Source organism: Rhinopithecus roxellana, chromosome 13 (assembly GCF_007565055.1).
Source record: "Rhinopithecus roxellana isolate Shanxi Qingling chromosome 13, ASM756505v1, whole genome shotgun sequence".
In the NCBI taxonomy this organism is placed as follows: Eukaryota; Metazoa; Chordata; class Mammalia; order Primates; family Cercopithecidae; genus Rhinopithecus; species Rhinopithecus roxellana.
The window spans coordinates 117,336,498-117,359,847 of NC_044561.1; the positions used below are offsets into that span (position 1 = coordinate 117,336,498).

Consider the following 23,350-nt stretch of genomic DNA (forward strand, 5'->3'; position numbering starts at 1 on the left):
CTAAAGCTGAACATATGTCTCTGTGACTCAGTAGTTCAACTCCACAAATGCCTTTGTATGTTCACCAAAAGATGCACATAAGAATATTCAGGCCAGGCATGGTGGCTCACGCCTGTAATCCTAGCACTTTGGAATTCTGAGGTGGGAAGATCACTTGAGCCCAGGAGTTCAAGACCAGCCTGGGCAACGTAGTGAGACCCCTGTTTTAAAAAACTAAACAATTAGCCAGGTGTGGTGGTACATACCTGTAGTCTCAGCTACTTGAGAGGCTAAGGTGGGAGGATCACTTGAGACATGTGGCTGGAGACACCTGGAGATTGAGGCTGCAGTGAGCCATTGCACTCCAGCCTTGGTGACAGAGTGAGACCCTTTCTCAAAAAAAAAAAAAAAAAAAAAAAATTTATAGGAGTGTTTTTCATTAAAGCTCAAAACTGAAAACAATCCAAATGCTCATCAACAGTAGACTGGATAAATGATTCTGAAATATTCTTACACAGTGGACTACTATGCAGCAATGAGAATGAATGATGTGTAACCACATGCCATCAAGCAGATGAGTCTCACAAACACATTGAGTGAAAGAAACCAGACAAGACAGAACTTTCTAGACAATGCCATTTACATACTGCACGTGAACAGGCAAAACTAATCAATGGAGATAGAAATGTGAATTGCAGTTATCCTGGAAGAGGGGTGGGGAGTGACTAGAGGGACTTTGAGGGACTTCAGAGGTGCTGGGAAGGTTTTCTCCCTCCCTTTGAGTGCTGTTTACACAAATCTGTTCATTTTATGAAAATTCATTGAGCTGTACATTTATGATTTGTGCACTTTTCTGTTGTATTCTATGCCTCAATAAGGTATGAAAAAAAGAGAAAGATCAAGGCATTGTATTTTTACAAGTATCTCAAATTTTAGAGACAGGGCGGTCAGGGAAGGGAACCTAGCCAGGTTTGGTCATTTGTATCTTGTGTTAATCCGGTCACTAGGGTAGTACGTTCCCACTGGGAACATGGATGGACGAGCCTTTTACGGCCTGAACAATGTATTTAAGTTCCTGGGAGGGGAGGAATTATTTTAGCCTCATAATGGATGATGAGCTGTGAAATTGCTCTGGCTGTGGCTTGCCCCAGGGAAGCAGGTGGCACGGGCTTCCCCAGATCTGCTCAGCTCTGCAGGCTTTGGCCTTCCACTTCTATTTCCCTGTGGACAGAGTTTTAGGAAATGTTTGAAATATCAACATTTTTTCTTTTCTTTTCTTTTTTTTTTTTGACTGAGTCTTGCTCTGTCTCCAGGCTGGAGTGCAGTGTCACGATCTTGGCTCACTGCAACCTCCACCTCCTGGGTTCAAGCAATTCTCCTGCTTCAGCCTCCCGAGTAGCTGGGATTACAGGCACACGCTACCACACCCAGCTAATTTTTGTATTTTTAGTAGAGACGGGGTTTCACCATGTTGGCCAAGATGGTCTTGATCTCTTGACCTCGTGATCTGCCCACCTCGGCTTCCCAAAGTTCTGGGATTACAGGCATGAGCCACCACGCCCGACCAAAACATCAACATCTTAAAGCACATGCCTATGCGTGTGTATGTGTGTGTATGTGTGGTTTTTGTGATGCTGTGCTGCAGTGCCAGAAAATCTTGTTAATGGAACATGTGAAGATATCTTTGGAAAAGTTTCTCTGGTCACAGACACACACATGCTTGTATACAGATACATTCATGCACAAATACAAGCAAATACAAACACAACTTGTAGGCATGCTCAGTGTATGGAAAGGCACGTCGAGCATTGCTGTGTGCTTCTGGGCAAGTTACTTAATCTCTCGTTGCCTCAGTTTCTGCAATGAAATGGAGATAATAAATCACCTGGCTCTTGGGCTAATGTGAGCAGTACTCTCACATGTGCACAAGCACACACAAATGAGATTTTAGTTTCTGTTTATTTGCTTAATGGCTGCTTTCCTCCTAGACTGTGGGTTTCATGGGGGCAGGGACCTGGCACATGGTAGGAGTGGAGTTGGTATCTGGTAAGCTAATATCTGGTGATGAACAACTCTCAGAAACCCACTGGTACAGATGCTGTTTAGACACATTCACAAGCACATCTGACACTCATTCACGGGTGTAGGCGCATACAGGGATATACACGCACACACTCAAATGTGTCCAGACTCAGAACTTAGGAGGGTGGATTTAGCTGCATTCTGGGGACTCTGGACTAGAAGGGAGAACAATGGGTTTTGGTTATGGCTCCAGGTAACTCTAATTTATTGTGTGACCTTGAGTAAGCCTCTTCTCTTCTCAGAGGTCAAGGACTCCCAGCTGCATGTGACAGACTGGAATTTGAACCGTGGTTAGTCTGAGTCAAAGTGCTTTTAATGATTCAGGCCGTGCTATCCCCAGTGTGGTCACGGACCGGCATCATCCCCTGGAGCTTGTTAGGCATGCAGTGTCTCAGTCCCCACCCAGAATCTGATTTAGAGTCTCCTAAATCAGAATCTTTGTTTTAACAGATCCCTACTTGATTTGTGTGCACGTTACAGGTGGAGAAGTGCTGGCCTAGTGTACCTTGCCTTCCCCAAGCACTGCAAGGGGAGAGCCCATGCTGAGGGGGTTCATAAGCTGGTGGGGCACCGGTACATGCCCACCCTGAAGAGCAGTTAGAGAATGGGAGAGGAGGCAGTCAGAAGCTGCCTATGAAGACAGAATCAACATGGAAGCTCAGCATCACACATGCGGGAGCCCAGTCCCTTCTGTTTTTAAAGAAGCAGAATCACACGGTCGTTAAGGGTGCCAATTCATGAACTAGGCTTTTTAATTTTAAAAACAGCATATATTAGGGCTGGGCACAGTGGTTCATGCCTGTAATCCTAGCACTTTGGGAGGCATAGATGGGTGGGTCACTTGAGGTCAGGAGTTCAAGACCAGCCTGGCCAATATGGAGAAATTCCATCTCTACTAAAAATATAAAAATTAGCTGGGTGTGGTGGCATGTGTCTGTAATCCCAGCTACTCAGGAGGCTGAGGCCAGAGAATCACTTGAATCCAGGAGGTGGAGGTTACAGTGAGCCGAGATCACGCCACTGAACTCCAGCCTGGGCAATAGAGCAAGACTCTGTCTCAGGAAAAAAAAAAAAAAAAAAACCCAGCATATGTTAATCATCTCAGTTACTGCAGGTCAGGAATCAAGTGTGGCTTCATGGGGTGCCTCTGGCTTAAGATCTCTTGGAGATCTTAATGTGACAATCAGGGCTGTGGTCTCATCTGATGGCTTGACTGAAGGGGGATTCACTTCCAAGTTCCGTCTTTTGGTTGTTGGCTGGATTCAGTTCCCCTGAGCTGAACCACTGAGTTGGAATCATGGCTCCATCCCTTCTTACCAGTTGTGTGACTTTGTGCAAGTTTCACATTTCTGTGGCTCTGTTTTTTCCTCTGTGAAATGGGTATAATAATAACACCTGCCTCATAGAGTTATTGTGAAGATTAACAAATTCATGTGTGAAAAGTACATAGGATAGGGATACCCCTACCCATGGTAAGTGCTATATAAATGGTTTCTGCTATTACTTTTTGAAAAAAGCTTTAGAAAAGCAGGTCAGAACAATGTGAGGATGGGGGCTGAGCTATTTTTTAAAAAATTTTACTAGTAACTGTAGGTTGCAGCACAAGCCTAGTTCAGAGTGGGTGCTCACTACATCTTAGGGGAGTAGATGAGCTCTGGGTGGCAGTCCCCTGATGGAATGTTTGGGGCATAGTAACAGGAGCATGGGGTCCAGGCTGCAAGAGGAGCAGGCCTTGCTCTATTCTGCCCAGATCACTGGGCCCCATTTGTTGTGCCACCACCTGGGAAGGCAGTAGGGTATTGTGTAGAAGTCCTGTCACTGTCTCCTGGGAGGAAAATGGATGAGCAGAGGGGCCAGCACACCCAGGGGCACGGTGATACCACAGAATGCAGTGTCTGGGGCCTACAGTGAGTTCACTGTGGCTAGTATCAGGCAAGGTTGCAGGACTTGGTCCAGGAGGCCGTGGATACCAAGCCGAGGCTGGGACCCTGCTCTGAAGGGTCTGAGCAGGGCAGTGTCCATGGAGCAGTGTGCTCTAGAGGACTTCACTGCACAGCCTGGTGTCCTGGGATCTCAGGGCACTCATGAGGACCATTCTTGGAGAACTTAAGTGCCTTCATCCACAGGCAGCTGGCGCTTGGCACATTTTTAGGCAATGCTACTTCTGTCGTTTTCAGAAGGTAGAAATGGGAAAGAAAAAAAAGCTGCAAATAGACATCATTTTTCCAGAAGCTTATTTTAAGACAGAAACAACTAGAGAGCCTACTCATCATTTTGGCTGCTTTTAAAATCAGCACTGCCTTGTGTGTGCCTGGGTACCTGCACACAAGGAGCACAGGCATGAATTGAATTTGATTTTTAAAATCCTTGATCCAATTGCCCCTTTTTACAGTTGGTGTAACTGAGGCCCAGAAAAGGGATCAGTGACTTGTCCAAGGTCACACAGCCTGTCAGAGGTAGGGGCTCAAATCTTCATGGGGAGATGCTAAGATAAGGATCGGGAACCAGGAGACCCTGATGGGCCAAGTTAGAATGATTTCATGCTGAACAGCGTCTCTGACGGGGAGGCTGCTTTCAGACCTTTGCTGACTTACAGCTTGCAGGAAAGATGGTGCAGCACCGGGCCCAATGCCATAGCAGACCATTAGGACGTTCATTCATTCACTCCAAAACATATTTACTAAGCACCTACTGTGTGCCGGGCAGCGGTGTAGGCGCTAAGATGAGACTGTGAACAAAGCAGTCAGACACTCCAGTCCTTACTCATTCATGCATTCTTTTGTTCAGTAAATGTTTATTGAGGACCTACTATGTGCAAGGTACTGTCCTTGGCCCTTGGAATATATCAGTGACCAAATGATGGAATTTATATCCTAGTGAAGGGGACAGGCAATAATCATTATTATTATTATTTTGAGTTGGAGTCTTGCTGTGTCATCCAGGCTGGAGTGCAGTGGTGTAATCTCAGCTCACTGCAACCTCCGCCTCCCAGGTTCAAGCAATTCTCTTGCCTCAGCCTCCTGAGTAGCTGGGATTACAGGCGTGCACCACTATGCCCGGCTAATTTTTGTATTTTTAGTAGAGACGGGGTTTCACCATGTTGGCCAGGCTGGTCTTGAACTCCTGACCTCAAGTGGTCCACCTGCCTTGGCCTCCCAAAGTGCTAGGATTACAGACATGAGCCACCGCAACCAGCCATAATCATTATTTTTAAAAAGTAAAGTATACTGTATGTTTGCAGGTAACAGTTCTGTGGGGAAACTGAGCAGGTAGGGGAACTGGGTGTGCCCGCAGGAGCTCCACTTGCAAACAGGGTGGCCAGGGAAGGTGCTGCTGAGATAGTGACATTTGAGCAAAGACTTGAAGGGGCGAGGGGGTGAGATCTGGGAAAGGACATTGCAGTAGAAGGAACAGCCAGTGCCAAGGCCCCACAGTGGGAGTGTGCCTGGCATGTTTGAGGAATGCGGTTGGAGTGGAGGGAGTGCGGTAGAAGAGCTGGGAGACTTATCTGAATGACGGCTGGGATGGTCAAGAGCAGCTCCCAACCACGTGTGATGTGGACAGAGGTGAGTGACCCAGGACAGCATCAGGAGTGATCGTGTAGGAGCTGGGATACCCCCACCTCCCTTGTAAGGCCTCCCAGCATTGACATGTGGGCAGGGCATGTTCATATGGCGTGGCATCCCTTGTAGTGATTTAAAGGGAAGTCTAAGCATCTCACAATGTCTTGGAGCCAAAGGAGCTCCCACTTTGAGGCTACTGTGGGAAAGTAGTGTGGCGTAAGGAAGGATCATGGCCTTCAGATCCAGCCAGGCCCGTGTCTGAAGAATGTCATGGTTGAATGTCTTAGTAATACCAGCATAGAGAAGCCATTTTCTAAGCATGATGTGAAAGCCAGAAATCATACATTAATACATTTAATGTTATTAACATAAATGTAAAACCCTTGATATGGCAGAAGTTATAAATCAAGTGGCAAATCAGGAGTAATATTTGTAGCATGTAATATGCAAATACATAGAATAAAACAATAGAAAAATGGCAGAGGTAATGGTGATTTTAGAACATGAAACACATTCATGTGGGGTTTATAAAAAAAAAAAAAAAGTGGAGGGCCAGATTTGGTCCATGGTCTGTGATTTGCTGATCCTAACTGTTTTAGGAATGTTGACATGTCCAAAACTGAGCTTGTGGTCCTCCTCATACCCACCAAGCATGTTTCCCCCTCAGTATTTCTCCACCAGTGGCTCAAGATGGGAACCTGGGAGTGATGTTCGAGTCCCCCCTGAAGGAGAAAGGCACGTGGCATGTCAGACACCATCCAGGCTGGCCATAGCGATGAGGGGGTGTCATAGGAGGTGAGACTGGAACGCGACTGGGCTGGATCATGCAGGACTTCGCAGGCTGAAGAGAGGATTTCACACACACTGTATCCTGAGCGTAAAGGGGACATCACCTAACAGGAGTATCACTATCAGTTTTGTGTGTAGAACCTCTACCCTGGCTGCTATGGAGAGAACAATTTGGAAGGAAGGAGATTAGAAGTTAGGAGATCATTGAGGAGGCGATTATAGCAGTCCTTGTGGGAGGTGATAACCGCTTGGACTAGGATGGTTGCTCTGCAGATGGATCATGGTGGGAAGATTTGAGATACATGGGGAGGTGGGGCTGGCAGGACTTTGTGACTGATTGGAAATGGGAGTGAGAGAGGGAGGAACTGAACATCACTCCCAGGTTCCCAAATGGAGCCACTGGTAGAGGAGTACTGAGGGGGAAACGGACTTGGTGGGTACAAGGAGGACCACGAGCTCAGTTCTGGACATGTCAAAGAAATCATGGGCCTTTGACCAAATCTGACCCTCCACGTGTTTTGTGTAAATAAAGCTTTACTGGAACATGGGATCCTCCTTAGTTTAAATATGGCCTATGACTACTTTCATGCTATAGCAATAGAGTTGAATAGTTGTGACAGAGACCATATGATTCACAAAGCCAAAAATATGTATTATCTGCAGAAAAAGTTTGCTGGGCCCTTGTGTGGGACATCCAAGGGAAGGAAAGTATCAAAGAGGCAGTTGGATATGTAGCTATAAAAACGTCATTTGAGGCTGGGCATGGTAGCTCACTCACGTAATCCCAGTACTGCGGAATGGAAAGCAGGGAGGATTGCTTGAGGCCAGGAGTTTGAGACCAGTCTGGGCAATATAGCAAGACCCTGTCTCTACAAAAAAAAAAGAAAAATTAGTAGGACATGATGGCACATGCCTCTAGTCTCAGCTTCTTGGGAGTCTCAGGTAGGAAGATTGCTTGAACCTGGGAGATTGAGGCTGCAGTGAGCTGTGATCATGCCACTGTACTCCAGCCTGAGCAACAGAGCAAGACCCTGTTTCAAAAAAGAAAAGTCAATTAACAAAACAGAGTTTGGCACAGTGGCTCACGTCTATAATCCCAGCACTTTGGGAGGCCAAGGTGGGTGGATCGCTTGAGCTCAGGAGTTTGAGACCAGCCTGGGCAACATGGCAAAATCCCATCTCTACAAAAAATACAAAAAAATTAACCAGGTTTGGTGGCTGGTGCCTGTAGTCCCAGCTATTCAGGAGGCTGTGATGGGAGGATGGCTTGAGCCCGGGAGTCAGAGGCTGCAGTGAGCCAAGATCATGCTACTGCACTCTAGCCTGGCTGACAGAGCTAGACCCTGTCTCCCCCCACTGCCACACCCCCCCAAAAAAGTCTACCACTTATTGGAAAAGTGAGCTTCCTTAACTCACTTTTAACTGTAAGATGGGGGCAATGCCTGGTTCAGGCTGCCTGTTCTCATTCAAATGCTGTTGCCCACAAGTTATCCCCAGCCTTGCCACTTTTGCTACTTAAGTTCTGCTGGGACTGCTTCTTCCTAAAGAAAAGGACCCCCAGACCCACCCACCAATCATGTATCTTTCCAGAGCCTCCCCGTCCCTGCACGGTGAATCACCCAGGATGCTGCTGGAACTGCAGCTTGAGTCAGATTGTGTTCCGAGCCAGAACACATGGGGATTATCATGTTTGTTCCCAGATAGGGTTTTAGTCAACAAAACTCCTGTCTAATGTGACTGTCTGTCATTGTCCCATTATGATGCCTCTGTCTGCCCCGATCCAAACATTTCAGGGTCAGGAATAGCCACAGAGCAACCGTGGCTGGCAGTGTGGCAGACTGCCGGCGGGAGGGTATTAGACGCATTCCTGTGTGAGTGCCCTGGCTCGGCTCGGAGGTTCTGCCTGTAGATAAAGGCTGAAAAAAGATATTACATTCCCCTCCCCCACCTCCTCCAGAATCCACGCTTCATTTTAACGATATGGCTTTTCACTCCCGTTTGACTTATATATGATACGGAATTTTAGTTTTTTATTTTTTAAGGAGCAAATTTAGTCCAGGAAAATGACAGGCCAAGCAAAAGGCATAATTGTCCTGATTTTCAGAAGTGCTGCAATTCTCCAGATCAGATGTATGGTGAGACTCGAATCAGAAAGATTCTATTAAACATGTCTGGGATGGGTGACACAGGGGTATTATCTGAGATGATTAATTTGACTCGGTCATTATGGACACAGACAAGCCTGACAAAATTGCGTTTCATTCCCGGCAGAATTCATGAAATCACTATCCCCGTGGTAAGAAGTTACAGTGCTAGGAGCTCAACTCCAGTTGATGGGATTTGGAGTTTGGATAAGATGCCATTCTCTGTTGTGAAAACAGAGTTGAGAAACACTGAATTGCACTACAGTCTTTTAGCTGAGATGACTTTTCAAAAACTTGTATTTTAGGTTCAGGGGTACATGTGAAGGTTTGTTATATAGGTATAAACTTGTATCATGGGGATTTGTTGTACAGATTATTTTATCACCCAGGCATTCAGCCTAGTACCCATTAGTTATTTTTTCTGCTCCTCTCCCTCCTCCCACCCTCAAGTAGACCTCAGTGTCTGCTGTTCCTTTTTTGTGTTTATGAGTTCTTGTCATTTAGCTCTCACTCATGAATGAGAACATGTGGTATTTGCTTTTCTGTTCCTGCATCAGTTTGCTAAGGACAGTGGCCTCCAACTCCATCCATGTTCCTGCAGAAGACATGTCATCCTTTTTTATGATTGCATAGTATTCCATGGTGTATACTGTGTATATGTACTACATACCTCATTTTCTTTATCCAATCTGCCGTTGATGGTCATTCAGGTTGATTCCATGTCTGCTGTGAATAGTCCTGCAACAAACATTTGCATACATGTGTCTTTATGGAAGAATGATTTATGTTCCTCTGGGTATATATCTGGTAATGGGATTGTTGGGTTGAATGAATGGTAGTTCTGCTTTTCGTTCTTTGAGTGATTGCTATATTGCTTTCCACAACTGGTTGAACTAATTTACACTCCTACCAACAGTGTAAGTTTTACCTTTTCTCTCTAACCTTGCCAGGATCTGTTATTTTTTGACTTTTTCTTTTTCTTTTTTTTTTTTTTTGAGACGGAGTCTCGCTCTGTCACCCAGGTTGGAGTGAGTGCAGTGGCCGGATCTCAGCTCATTGCAAGCTCCGCCTCCCAGGTTCACGCCATTCTCCTGTCTTAGCCTCCCGAGTAGCTGGGACTACAGGCGCCCGCCACCTCGCCCGGCTAGTTTTTTGTATTTTTCAGTAGAGACGGGGTTTCACCGTGTTAGCCAGGATGGTCTCGATCTCCTGACCTCGTGATCCGCCTGCCTCGGCCTCCCAAAGTGCTGGGATTACAGGCTTGAGCCACCGTGCCCGGCCAACTTTTTCTTAATAGCTATTCTGACTGGTGTGAGATGGTATCTCATTATGGTTTTGATTTGCATTTCCCTAACGATCGGTGATGTGGTAGCTGAGATATTCTGGCTGGTGTGCGTTTTACTTGTTAAAATGGCAAGATGGAAGGGTGACCATATAGTTCATTGGCCAAACCAAGACACTGTTTAGAGTGAAAGAAAACACTGTTAACCTGACACTGGAACAAGAGGCGTAGAGCAGGCCTGCCCTGGCCTAACCCAGGGTTCATGTGTGTGTTGGGAGGAGCTGGAACAGTGGCAGAGCAAAGCTTTGGCTACTGGTAGGCAGGGCTTCTTGTCCTCATTTTCATAAGTGCTACCCATATGACTTTGGATAAGTCATTTTTCCCTTTTGAACCTCAGTTTCCTCATCTGTAAAATGAAAATGCCGTTTTTTTACTTGTTCTGCTTATCATCTGAGGTCTTTTTTTTCTTCCTTGGGTGTGTGTGTGGGATTTATGCTGACTTTCTGTTCGTGTGTTTTCCCATTTGTTTCCTTGTGTAGCTCCCTCGGCTCTCAGGTGGGGTTTTGTAGGCAAGGGAAACTGAGTAGTAGGCATTTTGGATAAGTTACCAGAAGCCCTCAGCAAGTAAGATTCCCTGTGTCAGTGTAACTCCAAAGCCAGAGCTCTTTCTGCAGATCAACAATGTAACTCTCAATACATGAGAATTACAGCACCTTATGTTTCCATGTATTTCAAATATTGCTCCCAACAAAGCTTGAAGGTTGTTGGAATACATAATCGGGATTCAACTCTAGGGACACAAGTTGGGTTCTCCTAAGAATCATTTCTCACCGTGCATCTCCAGGGAGTGAATGCCACTTCTCCTTTTATGCTATACTCCAACTCTTAACAAGCTCTTGGGAGAAAGGTCAGATCACCCACTACTCCCTCAGCGAATCTTCACCTCTTTCTTATACAGCATGGTGGTGGGAAATGGAGATCGATAGTCAAAATGGCAGCCTGAGAACCTTCATGTGAGCACTAACTGGGATAAAGTAGAAAGCCGTCACTAATAAAAGGAACACTTCACCAAGCAGATACAATAACAATTGATTTGTAAATACATAACAACATAACTTTGAAGTATATGAAGCAAAAATATATAAAGCAACATAGCTTTGAAATATATGAAGCAATACAGCAGGTTGATAAAATCACAATCACAGTGGAAATTTTTAAAACACTTCTCTCAGAAATCAAAGGATCAAGCAGAAAAAGGAAAGTAATAGTTTGGAAGATTTAAATGGTAGAATTAACAAGCTGAAAATTATAAATATTGATCAAAATTAGCCTGATACTGTATCAAAGGAATTCTCAATGGCTTTTAAAGAAGTAATATATTTTTCATTCCCTTTTGGGTATCGTTTTCTTTTTTCTTGTCGGTGGTTCCTTATTAGGCTTTTCAAAAAACTATCTCTTCCTTACATTTCTTATCTAAAATTTGTTTTCCATTGTATTACGTTTTCTCCTATAGACTTTCCATTTATTTTATTATTCTATTTCTACCTTTTTGAGTTGAGTGCTGAGTTTGTTTGTCTTTCTTGTCTTCTAATAAATTCGTTTCGATAAAAAGGTATAATTTTTCATTGTCCATCTCTCAAAAGTTTTGTCAGGTGGTAGTCTCATCATTTCAGTTGTGATTTCCTCTTTAACACAGAAGTTACTTAGATGATTGCTCTTAAAGTGTTTAAGTATGTAGGAGGATTTCCCTCCCTCCATTTTTATTCAGCTTGTTTGTTTTTGTTAATAACTAGGTTGGTACATGTACTAGTCTGTTTTCACATTGTTAGAAAGAACTACCTGAGACTGGGTAGTTTGTAAAGAAAAGAGGTTTAATTGATTCACAGTTCTACAGGCTGTACAGGAGGCATGGCTAGGGAGGCCTCAGGAAACTTACAATCATGGTAGAAGGGTGAAAGGGAAGCAAGTACATCTTCACATGGCAGCAGGAGAGAGGGAGATGGGGGAAGGGCTACACACTTTCAAACAACCCGATCTTGTGAGAACTTACTTAATCACGAGAACAGCAAGGGGGAAATCAGTCCCCATGATCCAACCACCTTCCACCAAGCCCCTGCCTGAACTCTGAGAATTACAATTTGACATGAGATTTGGATGGGGATGCGGAGCCAAAGCGTGTCAGTGTATTTAGGTCTTAGAATGTGATCTATCTAATGTATACCTTTTAAAGAGTTTGAGATTCTCTTTGTAGCTTACCTGGTTATATTTTGCGAGCGTTCCATGGACATTTGAAAAGAATAAATCAAAAGAGTGAATTGTGTTATTCAAATCCTCAATCCTCACTCATTTCTGACTGTGATTTGCCCATTTTGTTTATGGTTTTGTACGAACAATTTTTTACATTTTATATTTCTATGGTTTTATCAATTTACATAAAAGTTTATGTCTGATTTCTTCTTAGATTTATATCATTTATTGACTTAAGTGTTCCTTTTGATATTTTAATGCTTTTTTTGCCCTGATTTGTACTTAATTTGTAATTAATTTTGCCACTCTGCTTTTTATTGGCCTGATCTATCTATCTATCTATCTATCTATCTATCTATCTATCTATCTATCCATCCATCCATCCATCCATCCATCCATCTATCTGTCTGTTTTATGACAGAGTCTCGTTCTGTCACTCAGGATGGAGGACAGTGGCACAGTCTCAGCTCACTGCAACCTCCACTTCCCAGGTTCAAGGGATTCTCCTGTCTCAGCCTCCTGAGTAGCTGGGATTACAGGCACTCGCCACCATGCCCAACAAATTTTTGTATTTTTAGTAGAGTTGGAGTTTCACCATGTTGGCCAGGCTCATCTTGGACTCCTGACCTGAGGTGATCTGCCCACCTTGGTCTCCCAAAGTACTGAGATTACAGGCGTGAGCCACCACGCTTGGCTAATGTCTATTTATTTTTAACCTTACAGGTCATTTTATTTTAGGCATGTCTATTATAAATCATATACTGTATGTATTTTAATAAAAATATTTTGTCTTTTAATGAAGCAATTGAAATCATTCCTATTGTGTTATGAATATTTAGTCTTAATGCTGCCATTTTATGAGTATTCTTTATTATGTTTGATAGTTCAATCCTATTTTTTTCACAGATTTTTCTAGATTGATAAAGTTCTGTTTTCTTCTACTTTGGTTCCTCCAATGGTGTAAAATTTTTGCTGTTCCTTAAAATTATAACAAATAGTTAATAAATGAATTCATCAAAGTTTCAAGGCAAGGTCAGTATGGAAAAACCACTTGTGTTTCTATAAACCAACAATGAACAACCCATAAAGGAAACTAAAAAAAACAATTCCATATATAATAACATCTAAGAGAATAAAATATGTAGGAATAAATTTAACTAAGAAGGGGAAAAAACTTCTAAACTGAAAACTACACAACATTGCCGAAAGAAATTAAAGATCTAAATAAATTGAAAGATATCCATGTCTGTGGATTGGAAGACAATATTGTTGAGATGGAAATAGTATCTGAGCATCTACAGATTCAGTGCAATCCCTATCAAATTTCCACTGGTCTTTTCTGCAGGAATGGAAAATCTGATCCTCAAATTCATGTGAAATTGCAAGGGGGCCTGAAAACACCAATAATCTTAAAAAAATAACAGGCTGGAGGACTCACACTTCCCAATTTCCATAAAGCAACAGTAATCAAAACAATGTGGTACTGGCATAAGGACAGGCATATAGACCAACGGAATAGAATTGAGAGTCTAGAAATAAACCAATACATCTATGGCCAGTTGATTTTCTATAGGGGTGTCAAGACCATTCAGTGGCGAAAAAACAATAGGCTGTGTGGATATTGAGAGCAGAGTGTTCTAAAGGGAGGGAGCAGCCCTTGCAAAGACTCTGGGGCAGAAATGTGCCTGGAGTAGCTGGAGTGGTATGAACAAGAGGAATAGGAGATGATGATGTCAGAGAGGTAAAAAAGGACATGTGGGATTGGGGAAAGCAACACTACATAGCACGGGGTGGGGGCCATTGTTCCTTATCTGAGTGAGAAGGAGAGCCCTAGAGGGTTGTGAGCACAGCTTATATTTTAGCAGGATAGTTCTGGCCCTGAGGTGAAAATGGACCTTAGCAAGGGTGGAGGCAGGGAGGCCAAGAGGCCAGGGAGGAGAGTACTGCAGTCATCCAGGGCAAAGAGGGCGATAGCTCAAGGTGGAGCTGATGGCATTTTTGGACATATTTTGTGTAGGATGTGAAAGGAAGAGAGGGGTCAAGGATGACATCTTGGTTTCTGGCCTGAGCAACCAGAAGGATGGAGTGGCCATTAGCTGAGGTGGAGAAGACTGTGGGAGGGGTAGGTTCTCTCTTAAATGTGTTAAGTTGTTTGAGATATCAATTAACATCTAAAGGGAAGGACAAATAACAGTGGGCTATGTGAGTCTGCGTTTCAGGGGGAAGGTCTGGCCTGGAGGTAAGAACTGGAGCTCAGCAGCATACAGATGGTCCATAATGCCACAAGTCTGGATGAGAGCACCAAGGAGTGAGTATGTTTAGAGGAGGGTCTTAAGATCTGAGCTCTGGGACATGTCATCATCCATAGACTAAGGAGAAGAATGGGAACCAACAAAGGACATACAGAATAAATGGCCTGTGATGTTGAAGGACCAATATCTCTGGTGTCCCAGAAGCCAAGTGAAGAAGTTTGTTCCCAGGGGGGAGGATGCACTAATTATATCAAATTCCACTGATAAGGTCAAGTCAGATGGCCAGATGAAGACTGAGCATTGACCACTGGATTTAAGAAGATGGAGGTCATTGATGACCTTCCTAAGCAGTTTTGGTGGAAGTGGGATGAAAACATGATTGGAATGGGTTTGAGAAAGAATGAGTGGAAAGGAAGAGGTAACTCTTCCCAGATTTCCTGTAAGATTTTACTAATATTTTTAACTGGGAAAGCTCTTACGACTTGGCATCTCTTTCTGTATTTTCATGAGGATGCCAGTGGTAGAGAGAAAATTAGGCACCTTGGAATGGCCAATTTGGTAGGAAAATACTGGGTTTGGAGTCACAAGACCTGGGTCTGAATCACAACCAAGATCTAGCTATGTGACACCTCTACTCTCTAAGCTCCATGTCCCTCATCTGCAAAATGAAGATAATCACTTCTCTACAGAACACATATGAATTAAATGGAGAATGTATATGGACATGCTGGGCTCTGTGCCTGGCATATAGTAGATACTCAGGACAAGTTGTTTTGTGTTCAGTGTCGTGCGTGTAGGATTTGATTGCATTCAGAAGAGGCATGTTCATGTTTGCATGCTTAGTTATTTTTAAGTGTGCTAATTGCCTCTTTAAGTGAATTGTCATCATTGTGTGATTCCAATATTTTGATGCAGCATATGCTTATTTTTCCAAAAGGCTTCTGGTCAATTGGGCCAGTTCCAGTGGATTGAAGTTTTGTTTTTTGACTGAAAGGAATGGACTTGAGCAATCACTTAGCATTCACTGGGCATCTGCTCTGTGCCAGCACCTATTGTAAAGATGCTGAAGGACAAGGAGGGAGGTGGCGGTCAAACACATGAACAGCAGGTGGTTGAGGGGTGTATAGTATGTTGGGAAGGACAGCTGTGGTTTGAAACTAGAGCCTGGGACATTCCCCCATTTCCTGTGCCCATTTATTGTGTTGTCATGAGTCATTACTGTGCACTGTGCTAGGCACTGATGACAAGACAATTAAAGGACTTCCCCAAAGACACAGAATAAGTAAACAGCAGCTCACTGGCTCAGGATCCTCATTCATGAATGTTCCTAGCTCACGCAACACAGGTCTGAGCACCACAGGGTGATGTGTGTCTTCAGCCTGACCACTGAGATGGGCTGGGAGCCGATTTTCTTTAGGTGGCAATAAGCCACAGATGTCATATCACCCCAGAAAGTAGAGTCCCACTGCTGGCTTTCCATTTCAGAGTCACCACCTCCAGGAAGCCTTCCCAACCCCTCTGCCCATTCTAAGGCAAGACTGTACTCCTTTGATGCTCCCTATACAATCCCTTGTGTGTGTCCCCCCATAGTATCAGAGTATTCATGACTACCTGCAACCATTTTGATTCTACTTACCTTTTGCTTGTGTCCCTGTCCCCCATATCCCAGTGTGCCACTGTTTACTTATTCTGTGTCCTTGGGGAAGTCCCAACCATCTCTGAAACTCCAGATAAGGGCAACAAGGATAGCAATAACTAACACTGACATCACTGACTGTGTGCTCGACATTGTCCTGAGAAACTTACATGTTACTGATTTGTTTACTCTTCATAGCAGCCCTGTAGATACGTACTGTCATTACTCGCTTTCTCACACATGAGGAAACTGAGGCACAGAGAGGGTGTTTTAGTCTGTTTTGCATTGCCATAAAGGAATACTTGAGACTAGATCTTTTACAAAGAAAAGAGGTTTGATTGGCTCATGGCTGTGCAGGCTGTATCAGCATGGCACCTGCATCTGCTCAGGTTTTGATGAGGCCTCAGGAAGCTTTTACTCTTGGCAGAAGGTGAAGGGGGGAGTGGGCATGTCACATGGCAGGAGAAAGAATGAGAGAGAGAGGGGAAGAGGTGCCAGTCTCTTTAAACATCCAGCTCTTGCGTGAATGAATAGAGCGAAAACTCGCTCATTACCACAGGGAGGATCCCAAGCCACTACTGAAGGATCTGCCCCATGACCCAAACACTTTTGGCTTAGCCCCACCTGTAACAGTGGGTAACTTTTCAACGTGAGATTTGGAGGGGACAAATATCCAAACTGTATCAGAGGGTTAGTGATTTACCCAGAGTCACACACACAGGCAGTAAGTGGCAGAGCCAGTATGCAAATCCAAGCTGCCTGGCTCTTAACCACTGCACCACACTGCCTCCTGTGTGATAGGGACAGTAGTTCCCACCTCCAGGGCAGTTATGAAGCTTGAGTGAGACGCATGTTTACGGCGTCCACCGCAGGACCTGGCTGGCAATTCAACTCTGTTTTTTTTTTTTTTTTTTAAGATGAGGTCTCACTCTGCCACCCAGGCTGGAGTGCAGTGGCACAATCACAGCTCGCTTCAGCCTTGACCTCCTGGGCTCAAATGATCCTCCACCTTAGTCCCCGAAGTAGCTGGGACTTCAGGTACATGGCACCACACCCAGCGAATTTTTTTTTTTTTTTTTTTTTTTTTTGGAGAGATGGGGTTTCACCATGTTGCCCAGAGTGGCCTCAAACTCCTGGGCTCAAGCAATCCTCCCATCTTGGCCTCCCAAAGTGCTGAGATTACAGGCCAACTCATTGTTTCTGAGCTCTTATTTTGTGTTCCGACTCTGTGCCAGGTTCTGACCAAGGCACTGGGGATATAGGGAGTAAAACTCACATTAAACATCAGACAAATAATCACATAAGAAGTCAGTTAGGCCGGGCGTGGTGGCTCAAGCCTGTAATCCCAGCACTTTGGGAGGCCGAGACGGGCGGATCACGAGGTCAGGAGATCGAGACCATCCTGGCTAACATGGTGAAACCCCGTCTCTACTAAAAATACAAAAAACTAGCTGGGCGAGGTGGTGGGCGCCTGTAGTCCCAGCTACTCAGGAGGCTGAGGCAGGAGAATGGCGTGAACCCGGGAGGCGGAGCTTGCAGTGAGCTGAGATTGCACCACTGCACTCCAGCCTGGGCGACAGAGCGAGACTCCGCCTCAAAAAAAAAAAAAAAAAAGTCAGTTAACTACTTATATGATGAGTGTCGCCAAGGAAAAATTCTGGGCAATCTTGGGTGTGTGAAATGGGGTTTTATCTACCCTGGAGTATCAGGGAAGACATTTAAACAAAACCTATTGTGGAGAGATGAGTAGGAGCCACGGGAGAGACAACGTGTGGTGGGTGGAGCAGTCCAGCAGACGGAACCACGTAGGGGAGAGCCCAGAGGCAGGAGAGGTCACTGTGGTTAGAGCGGTGGCGGGGCCAGGCCATGCAAGAACTTCCAGGGCTGGATCTGGGACTGTGGACTTCATCCTGAAGGCAGTGGGGAGCTCACCATTTGATGTAGGATTGACAGCGTGTGATGATCATCTTGATAGAGACCACTCTGGCTACAGAAAGAGAATAGAGCAGCCCAGAGTGACCAATGAAAAGGGCTGGTAAGAGGTGGTGGTGGCCTGAACTAGGATAGTGGCAGTGAGAGAGAAACAGATTTTAAAGATATTTTGGAGGCATTTCATTGGATTTGAGAGATGCCGGAGGGTGACTCCCAGGTTCGTGGTTCTATGAACTGGATGGAAGGTAGTGTCACTTGATGAGATGGGGAGGACACAGGGGCACGCCAGGGGAAGGGGTATTATGATCAACAAACGAGAACATTGACTGCGCATGGAGGGGCTCAGCCCTGGAGCTCAGATGAGTGACCAAGGCTGGAGGGTAAATGCAGCACCTAGATGAGAATCGAAACCCAGACTGGTTGAGGTCCACCTGGGGAGGCAACGTAGGGCAGGAAGAGAGGGGAGTTCAGGACAGCCTGAGGAACTCTAGCATGAGAACAGAGAAGGCGAAGGTGAAGCAGGAAGGTGGGCACGGTCATGGCCTGTTCCCAGATGACTGCGCATCTGTGAGATCATCCCACTGCAGCTCTGCAGAGGGAGGCAATGAGCAAAGGGCCATGTGGGCTCTGGGTCCCGGTGGTGGGTCCCAGGGTGGCAAGGCACTTACCCTCTCAGTCTGGTCTACCACTGTAAACGGTAGTCTAGGGCTCCTCCCCATGGAATTCAGGTGTCTTATGCTTTCTGCCATTGCCACAGGCTGTACGCACACCCAGCTATCCCCACTGCTCAGTGACTTCACCCAGCAGACACTTGGGACTGGCCACCACCAACCAGGTCCTGTGACAGGCTCAGTGACCTTCACTATTTTAACACACGCTCTTAACAAACAATACAGTGATGCTAGAAGATGTGATTTCTTACATGCTATTGTGGTTTAGGTTTCCCCCCACCTATATGTGTATTTCTTGATTGATTTAAGATTTAACACTGTACGTAACAATATGTTATGTAGTTATACAGTCTGAAAGAGCTAGAAGGAAGATGTTGAATGTTCCCAACACAAATGATAAATGTTCAAGATGCTGGATATGCCAGTTACCCTGATCTGATCGTTATGCATTATTTGTATCAAAACATCACTGTGTATCCATAAGTATGTACCATTATTTTATGTCCATTTAAAAAATGAAAGAAAAAGTATGAAAAACATTTACCTTTATATTTACCAGTGCCTTTGATATCCTTCCTCTGTTCTGGAACATTCTCAACTCTTATCTCCTCAGTTCTCCCCTGACCTGTTCTCTCACTCTTCTCCTTCCAGAATGCTGATTGAACAGGCATCCATTAGATACTCTTACTCTGCCTGCTGTGCACATAAACTCTCTTTCATATTTTTGACCCTCTATGCCGAATTCTGGATAATTTCTTCTGAGTTATCTTCCAGTTGACACATCTCTCTTCTGCTAGGTCTAATCTCTTCCAGAGTGTAGAAATGGAAGAATGACTCCTCAAGCCAATGTAACCTTGGTACTAAAACTCCAACAAGGACAGTATGAGACAGGAAAATTACAGGCCAGTCACACTTGTGAACCTGATACAAAAGTCCTAAACAAAATATCAGCCAACAAAAACCAACAATCTATAAAAAGAATAATACGTCATGACCAAATAGGGGTTATTCCAGGAATGCAAGATCGATCTTATTAGAAAACCAAATTACATGTTTACTACATTAACTGAATTAAAGGAGAAAGGTCATTTGAACCTGTCAGTAGATGCAGGGGGAAAGAATTTGATAAAATTGAAAAGCCATGCGCGATTTTAATAAAGCCACACATTTTGACCCACCAGGAGGTCCCTCAACTTGCTAATGAATACCTCAAAGAACCCATGGCAAATGGCATCCTTTGTGGTGAAATATTGAGCTCTTTATGATAAGGAAAAAGGCCAGGATGTCTGCTCTCACCATTTCTATTCAGCGTTGTCCTGGAGGTTCCTGGACAGTTTGGCAAGGTGGGAAAAAATAAACAAGGAAGTATTGGAAGGGAAGGTGCCCAGGTGACTCCTGGTTTCTTGCTTGTGCTCCTGAGAGGATGTTTGTGCCATTTACCAAGATGAGAAAGACTGAGAAGCCCTGGGCTGAGTGTTGGGAGCACAAGAGAAAATGGCCTACCTTCCCTGGAAAGATCACCAGGCATGGAATCAGGACACTTCAGCTCCATTCCCAACTCTTCCCCCAGCCTTGGATGGACTGCTTTCCTCCCTGGACCTGAGTCCCCATCTGTGAAATGGGTGGGCCAGAAAGATGGATCTAAGGTGGGCTGTGATGGCCAGATCTGGTGGGAAACCAGAGAGAAACAGAGAAGCTGGCCCCCATTCTCCAGGAGGGCAGGCTTTTGTGTGCAGAGCCTTTGGTGGGAGGAAGCATCTGTTTGGGGATAGGGCAGGAGTCTGAGCAAGTTAGGGCACCGTCTTGACCCTCTGCCTTGCAGAGGCGTCATCCCTTCTCTCCTTTGCTAAGGGGTTGCTATCATTATTGTCGTTGCTGTTATTGATGTTGTCGGTCATGTTCTGTGCTGTAAGGCACTGACCCCTACCAACATGTCTTTTTGATGTTTTAGACCTTCAACAGCCAGAGCGAGAACAACGAAGACTATGAGATCCCCCCGATAACACCTCCCAATCTCCCTGAGCCATCCCTCCTGCACCTGGGGGACCACGAAGCCAGCTACCACCCGCTGTGCCACGGCCTCACCCCCAACGGTCTGCTCCCTGCCTACTCCTATCAGGCCATGGACCTCCCAGCCATCATGGTGTCCAACATGCTAGCACAGGACAGCCACCTGCTGTCGGGCCAGCTGCCCACGGTGAGTCCCTGTCACCTGCTGCAGTTCCTGCTGATGACAGCAGGGAGGGGGTTGAGAGGGAAGCAGAAGAATGTTGATGCTTTGATAAGAACCCTCTACTCATGGGCAGGGTCTGGGTTCAGCAGGTTGCTTGTGTGGGAGTCTGTGGGACACGGCGGGTGGGCATGGAGAGAAATCTAATGTCAGCACGCTCCTTCCTTCTGGAGCTCTGGGTACAATATCTCGGTATTGATTTGCATTATTTATTAATAGGATAATCTCATTTTTATTTTTTAACAGTTTTATTGAGGTATAATTTATATTCCATACAATTCACCCATTTAAAGTATACTACTTAATGGCTTTTCGTATATTCACAGAGTTGTGTGACCATTAACACAATTGATTTTAGAACATTTCATCACCCCATAAAGAAACACTAGCTAGGCACAGTGATGTGTACCTATAATCTCAGCTACTTGGGAGGCTGTGTAGGAGGATCACTTGAGCCCAGGAGTTCTGGGCTGTAGTGCACTATGCAAATCAGTTGGCTGCACTAGCTTTGGCATCAATATGGTGACCTCCTGGGAGTGGGGGACCACCAGGTTGCCTAAGGAGGGGTAAACTGGCCAAGATCGGAAACAGAGCAGGTCAAAACTCCCCTGCTAACCAGTAGTGGGATCGTGCCTGTAAAAAGGCATGGCACTCTGGGCAACATGGCAAGACCCTGTCACAAAAAGAAAAGAAAAATGTTGTATTGCTAGGCACGGTGGTTCACGCCTGTAACCGCAGCAGTTTGGGATACTAAGGTAGGAGGATCGCTTGAGTCTAGGAGTTCAAGACCAGCCTTGGCAACATAGCAAGACCCTGTCTCTACAAAACAAAATAATTAGCCAGGTGTGGTGGTATGTACCTGTAGTCCTAGCTACTTGGGAGGCTGAGGTGAGAGGATCACTCGAGCCTGGGAGTTCAGGGCCGTGGTGACAGAGTAAGACCCTTTCTCAAAAAAACAACAGGAAGAAACATCATATTTTTGGCCATCACTCCCAACCCACCCCCTGAAATCTTCAGCCCTAGGCAACCACTGATTGACTTTCTGTGTCTATAAATTTGCCTATTCTGGACATTTCATAGAAATGGAATCATATAATTTTAAAAAATTGTATCTTGCTTAAGCTGCTAGAGAAGAGGGTGATTACTGAGTTAAAGTTCATGGGATAGGTAAAAATGTAGCAGGCAGACGAAGGCAAGAAAGAACCTTTCCCAGATTAGGGGAATAGCAGGTACAAAAGGAGGGCAGCAAGGGTGCTCGTGCCATGCTTGGGAATGGCATGTAGTTCATTCTTTTTATTGGGATAAAGAGGAAGGACCTGGAGTCAAGGAGAGAGAGAGGAGATGAAAGAGCTCAGCAGGGCCTGCATCATAAGGGTCCTGAATCCCATTCTGAGGAGATATATATCCTTAGAATGGCTGATTTGAGGCCAGGCATGGTGGCTCACTGCTCTAATCCCAGTACTTTGGGAGACCAAGGCAGGCAGATCACTTGAGGCCAGGAGTTCAAGACCATCCTGGTCAACATGGCGAAATTCCGTCTCTACTAAAAATACAAAAATTAGCCAGGCATGGTGGCACACACCTATAATACCAGCTACTCAGAAGGTTGAGGCACGAGAATTGCTTGAACCTGGGAAGTAAAGGTTGCAGTGAGCCGAGATGGTGCCACTGCACTCCAGCCTGGGCCACACAGCAAGACCCTGTCTCAAAAAAAAAAAAAAAAAAAAAGTAATAATGGCTGATTTGAGCCATCAAAATCTATAGAAGAATGGTAGAACAGTAGAGCTGGTTTTTTTTTTTTTTTTTTTTTTTTTTAATACCATAGAAAAATCTCCTTAAGGGGATTCTAGTGCTTCTTCTCAACAACTGGGACTTGTGTTTATTTTTGTTATTTTTCCCTTCACACTTAATATTACGTACTAGTCATGACTCTTACATTCATTTTTCTTTTCTTTTTTTTTTTTTTTTGAGACGGAGTCTCGATGTGTCGCCCGGGCTGGAGTGCAGTGGCCAGATCTCAGCTCACTGCAAGCTCCGCCTCCCGGGTTTACGCCATTCTCCTGCCTCAGCCTCCTGAGTAGCTGGGACTACAGGCGCCCGCCACCTCGCCCGGCTAGTTTTTTGTATTTTTTAGTAGAGGCAGGGTTTCACCATCTTAGCCAGGATGGTCTTGATCTCCTGACCTCGTGATCCGCCTGTCTCGGCCTCCCAATGTGCTGGGATTACAGGCTTGAGCCACCGCGCCCGGCCTACATTCATTTTTAAGTGACAGGGACCAAACTCAAACTTATGCAAAAGAATCTGAAATATCCAGGGAGTGGATACAGGGTTTCAGGCATGGTTCAATCCAGGAACCCCACCAGTGTCACAAGGCCCATTTGCACACAACAGGCTTGATGGCTGCTGGCAGCCAGCATCTTCTCTGACATCTCTGGCAGAGAGGACCGTGACAGTATCGCTGGACAGAACACTATGTCTAGGAGGAAGCTGTTCACTATTTTGTCGTCTTGAGTCACACACGCACCTGTGGCACAGGAGGAGGG

The 23,350-nt window shown here is 45.1% G+C and overlaps 1 protein-coding gene across 5 annotated transcripts in view; it reads left to right on the forward strand.

The window, feature by feature from the left end:
- Window positions 1-23,350, forward strand: part of TOX2 (TOX high mobility group box family member 2) — a 158,709-nt gene that overhangs the window by 72,265 nt on the left and 63,094 nt on the right. For all 5 annotated transcript variants that reach the window (XR_004052833.1, XM_030915608.1, XM_030915607.1 and 2 more), the window contains exon 3: window positions 20,529-20,774. Coding sequence is in view for 4 of the 5 variants with exons in the window: in XM_030915608.1 (XP_030771468.1) it covers window positions 20,529-20,774 (246 nt within the window). In the remaining variant the exon portion in view is untranslated. The remainder of the gene's footprint in view (window positions 1-20,528; window positions 20,775-23,350) is intronic.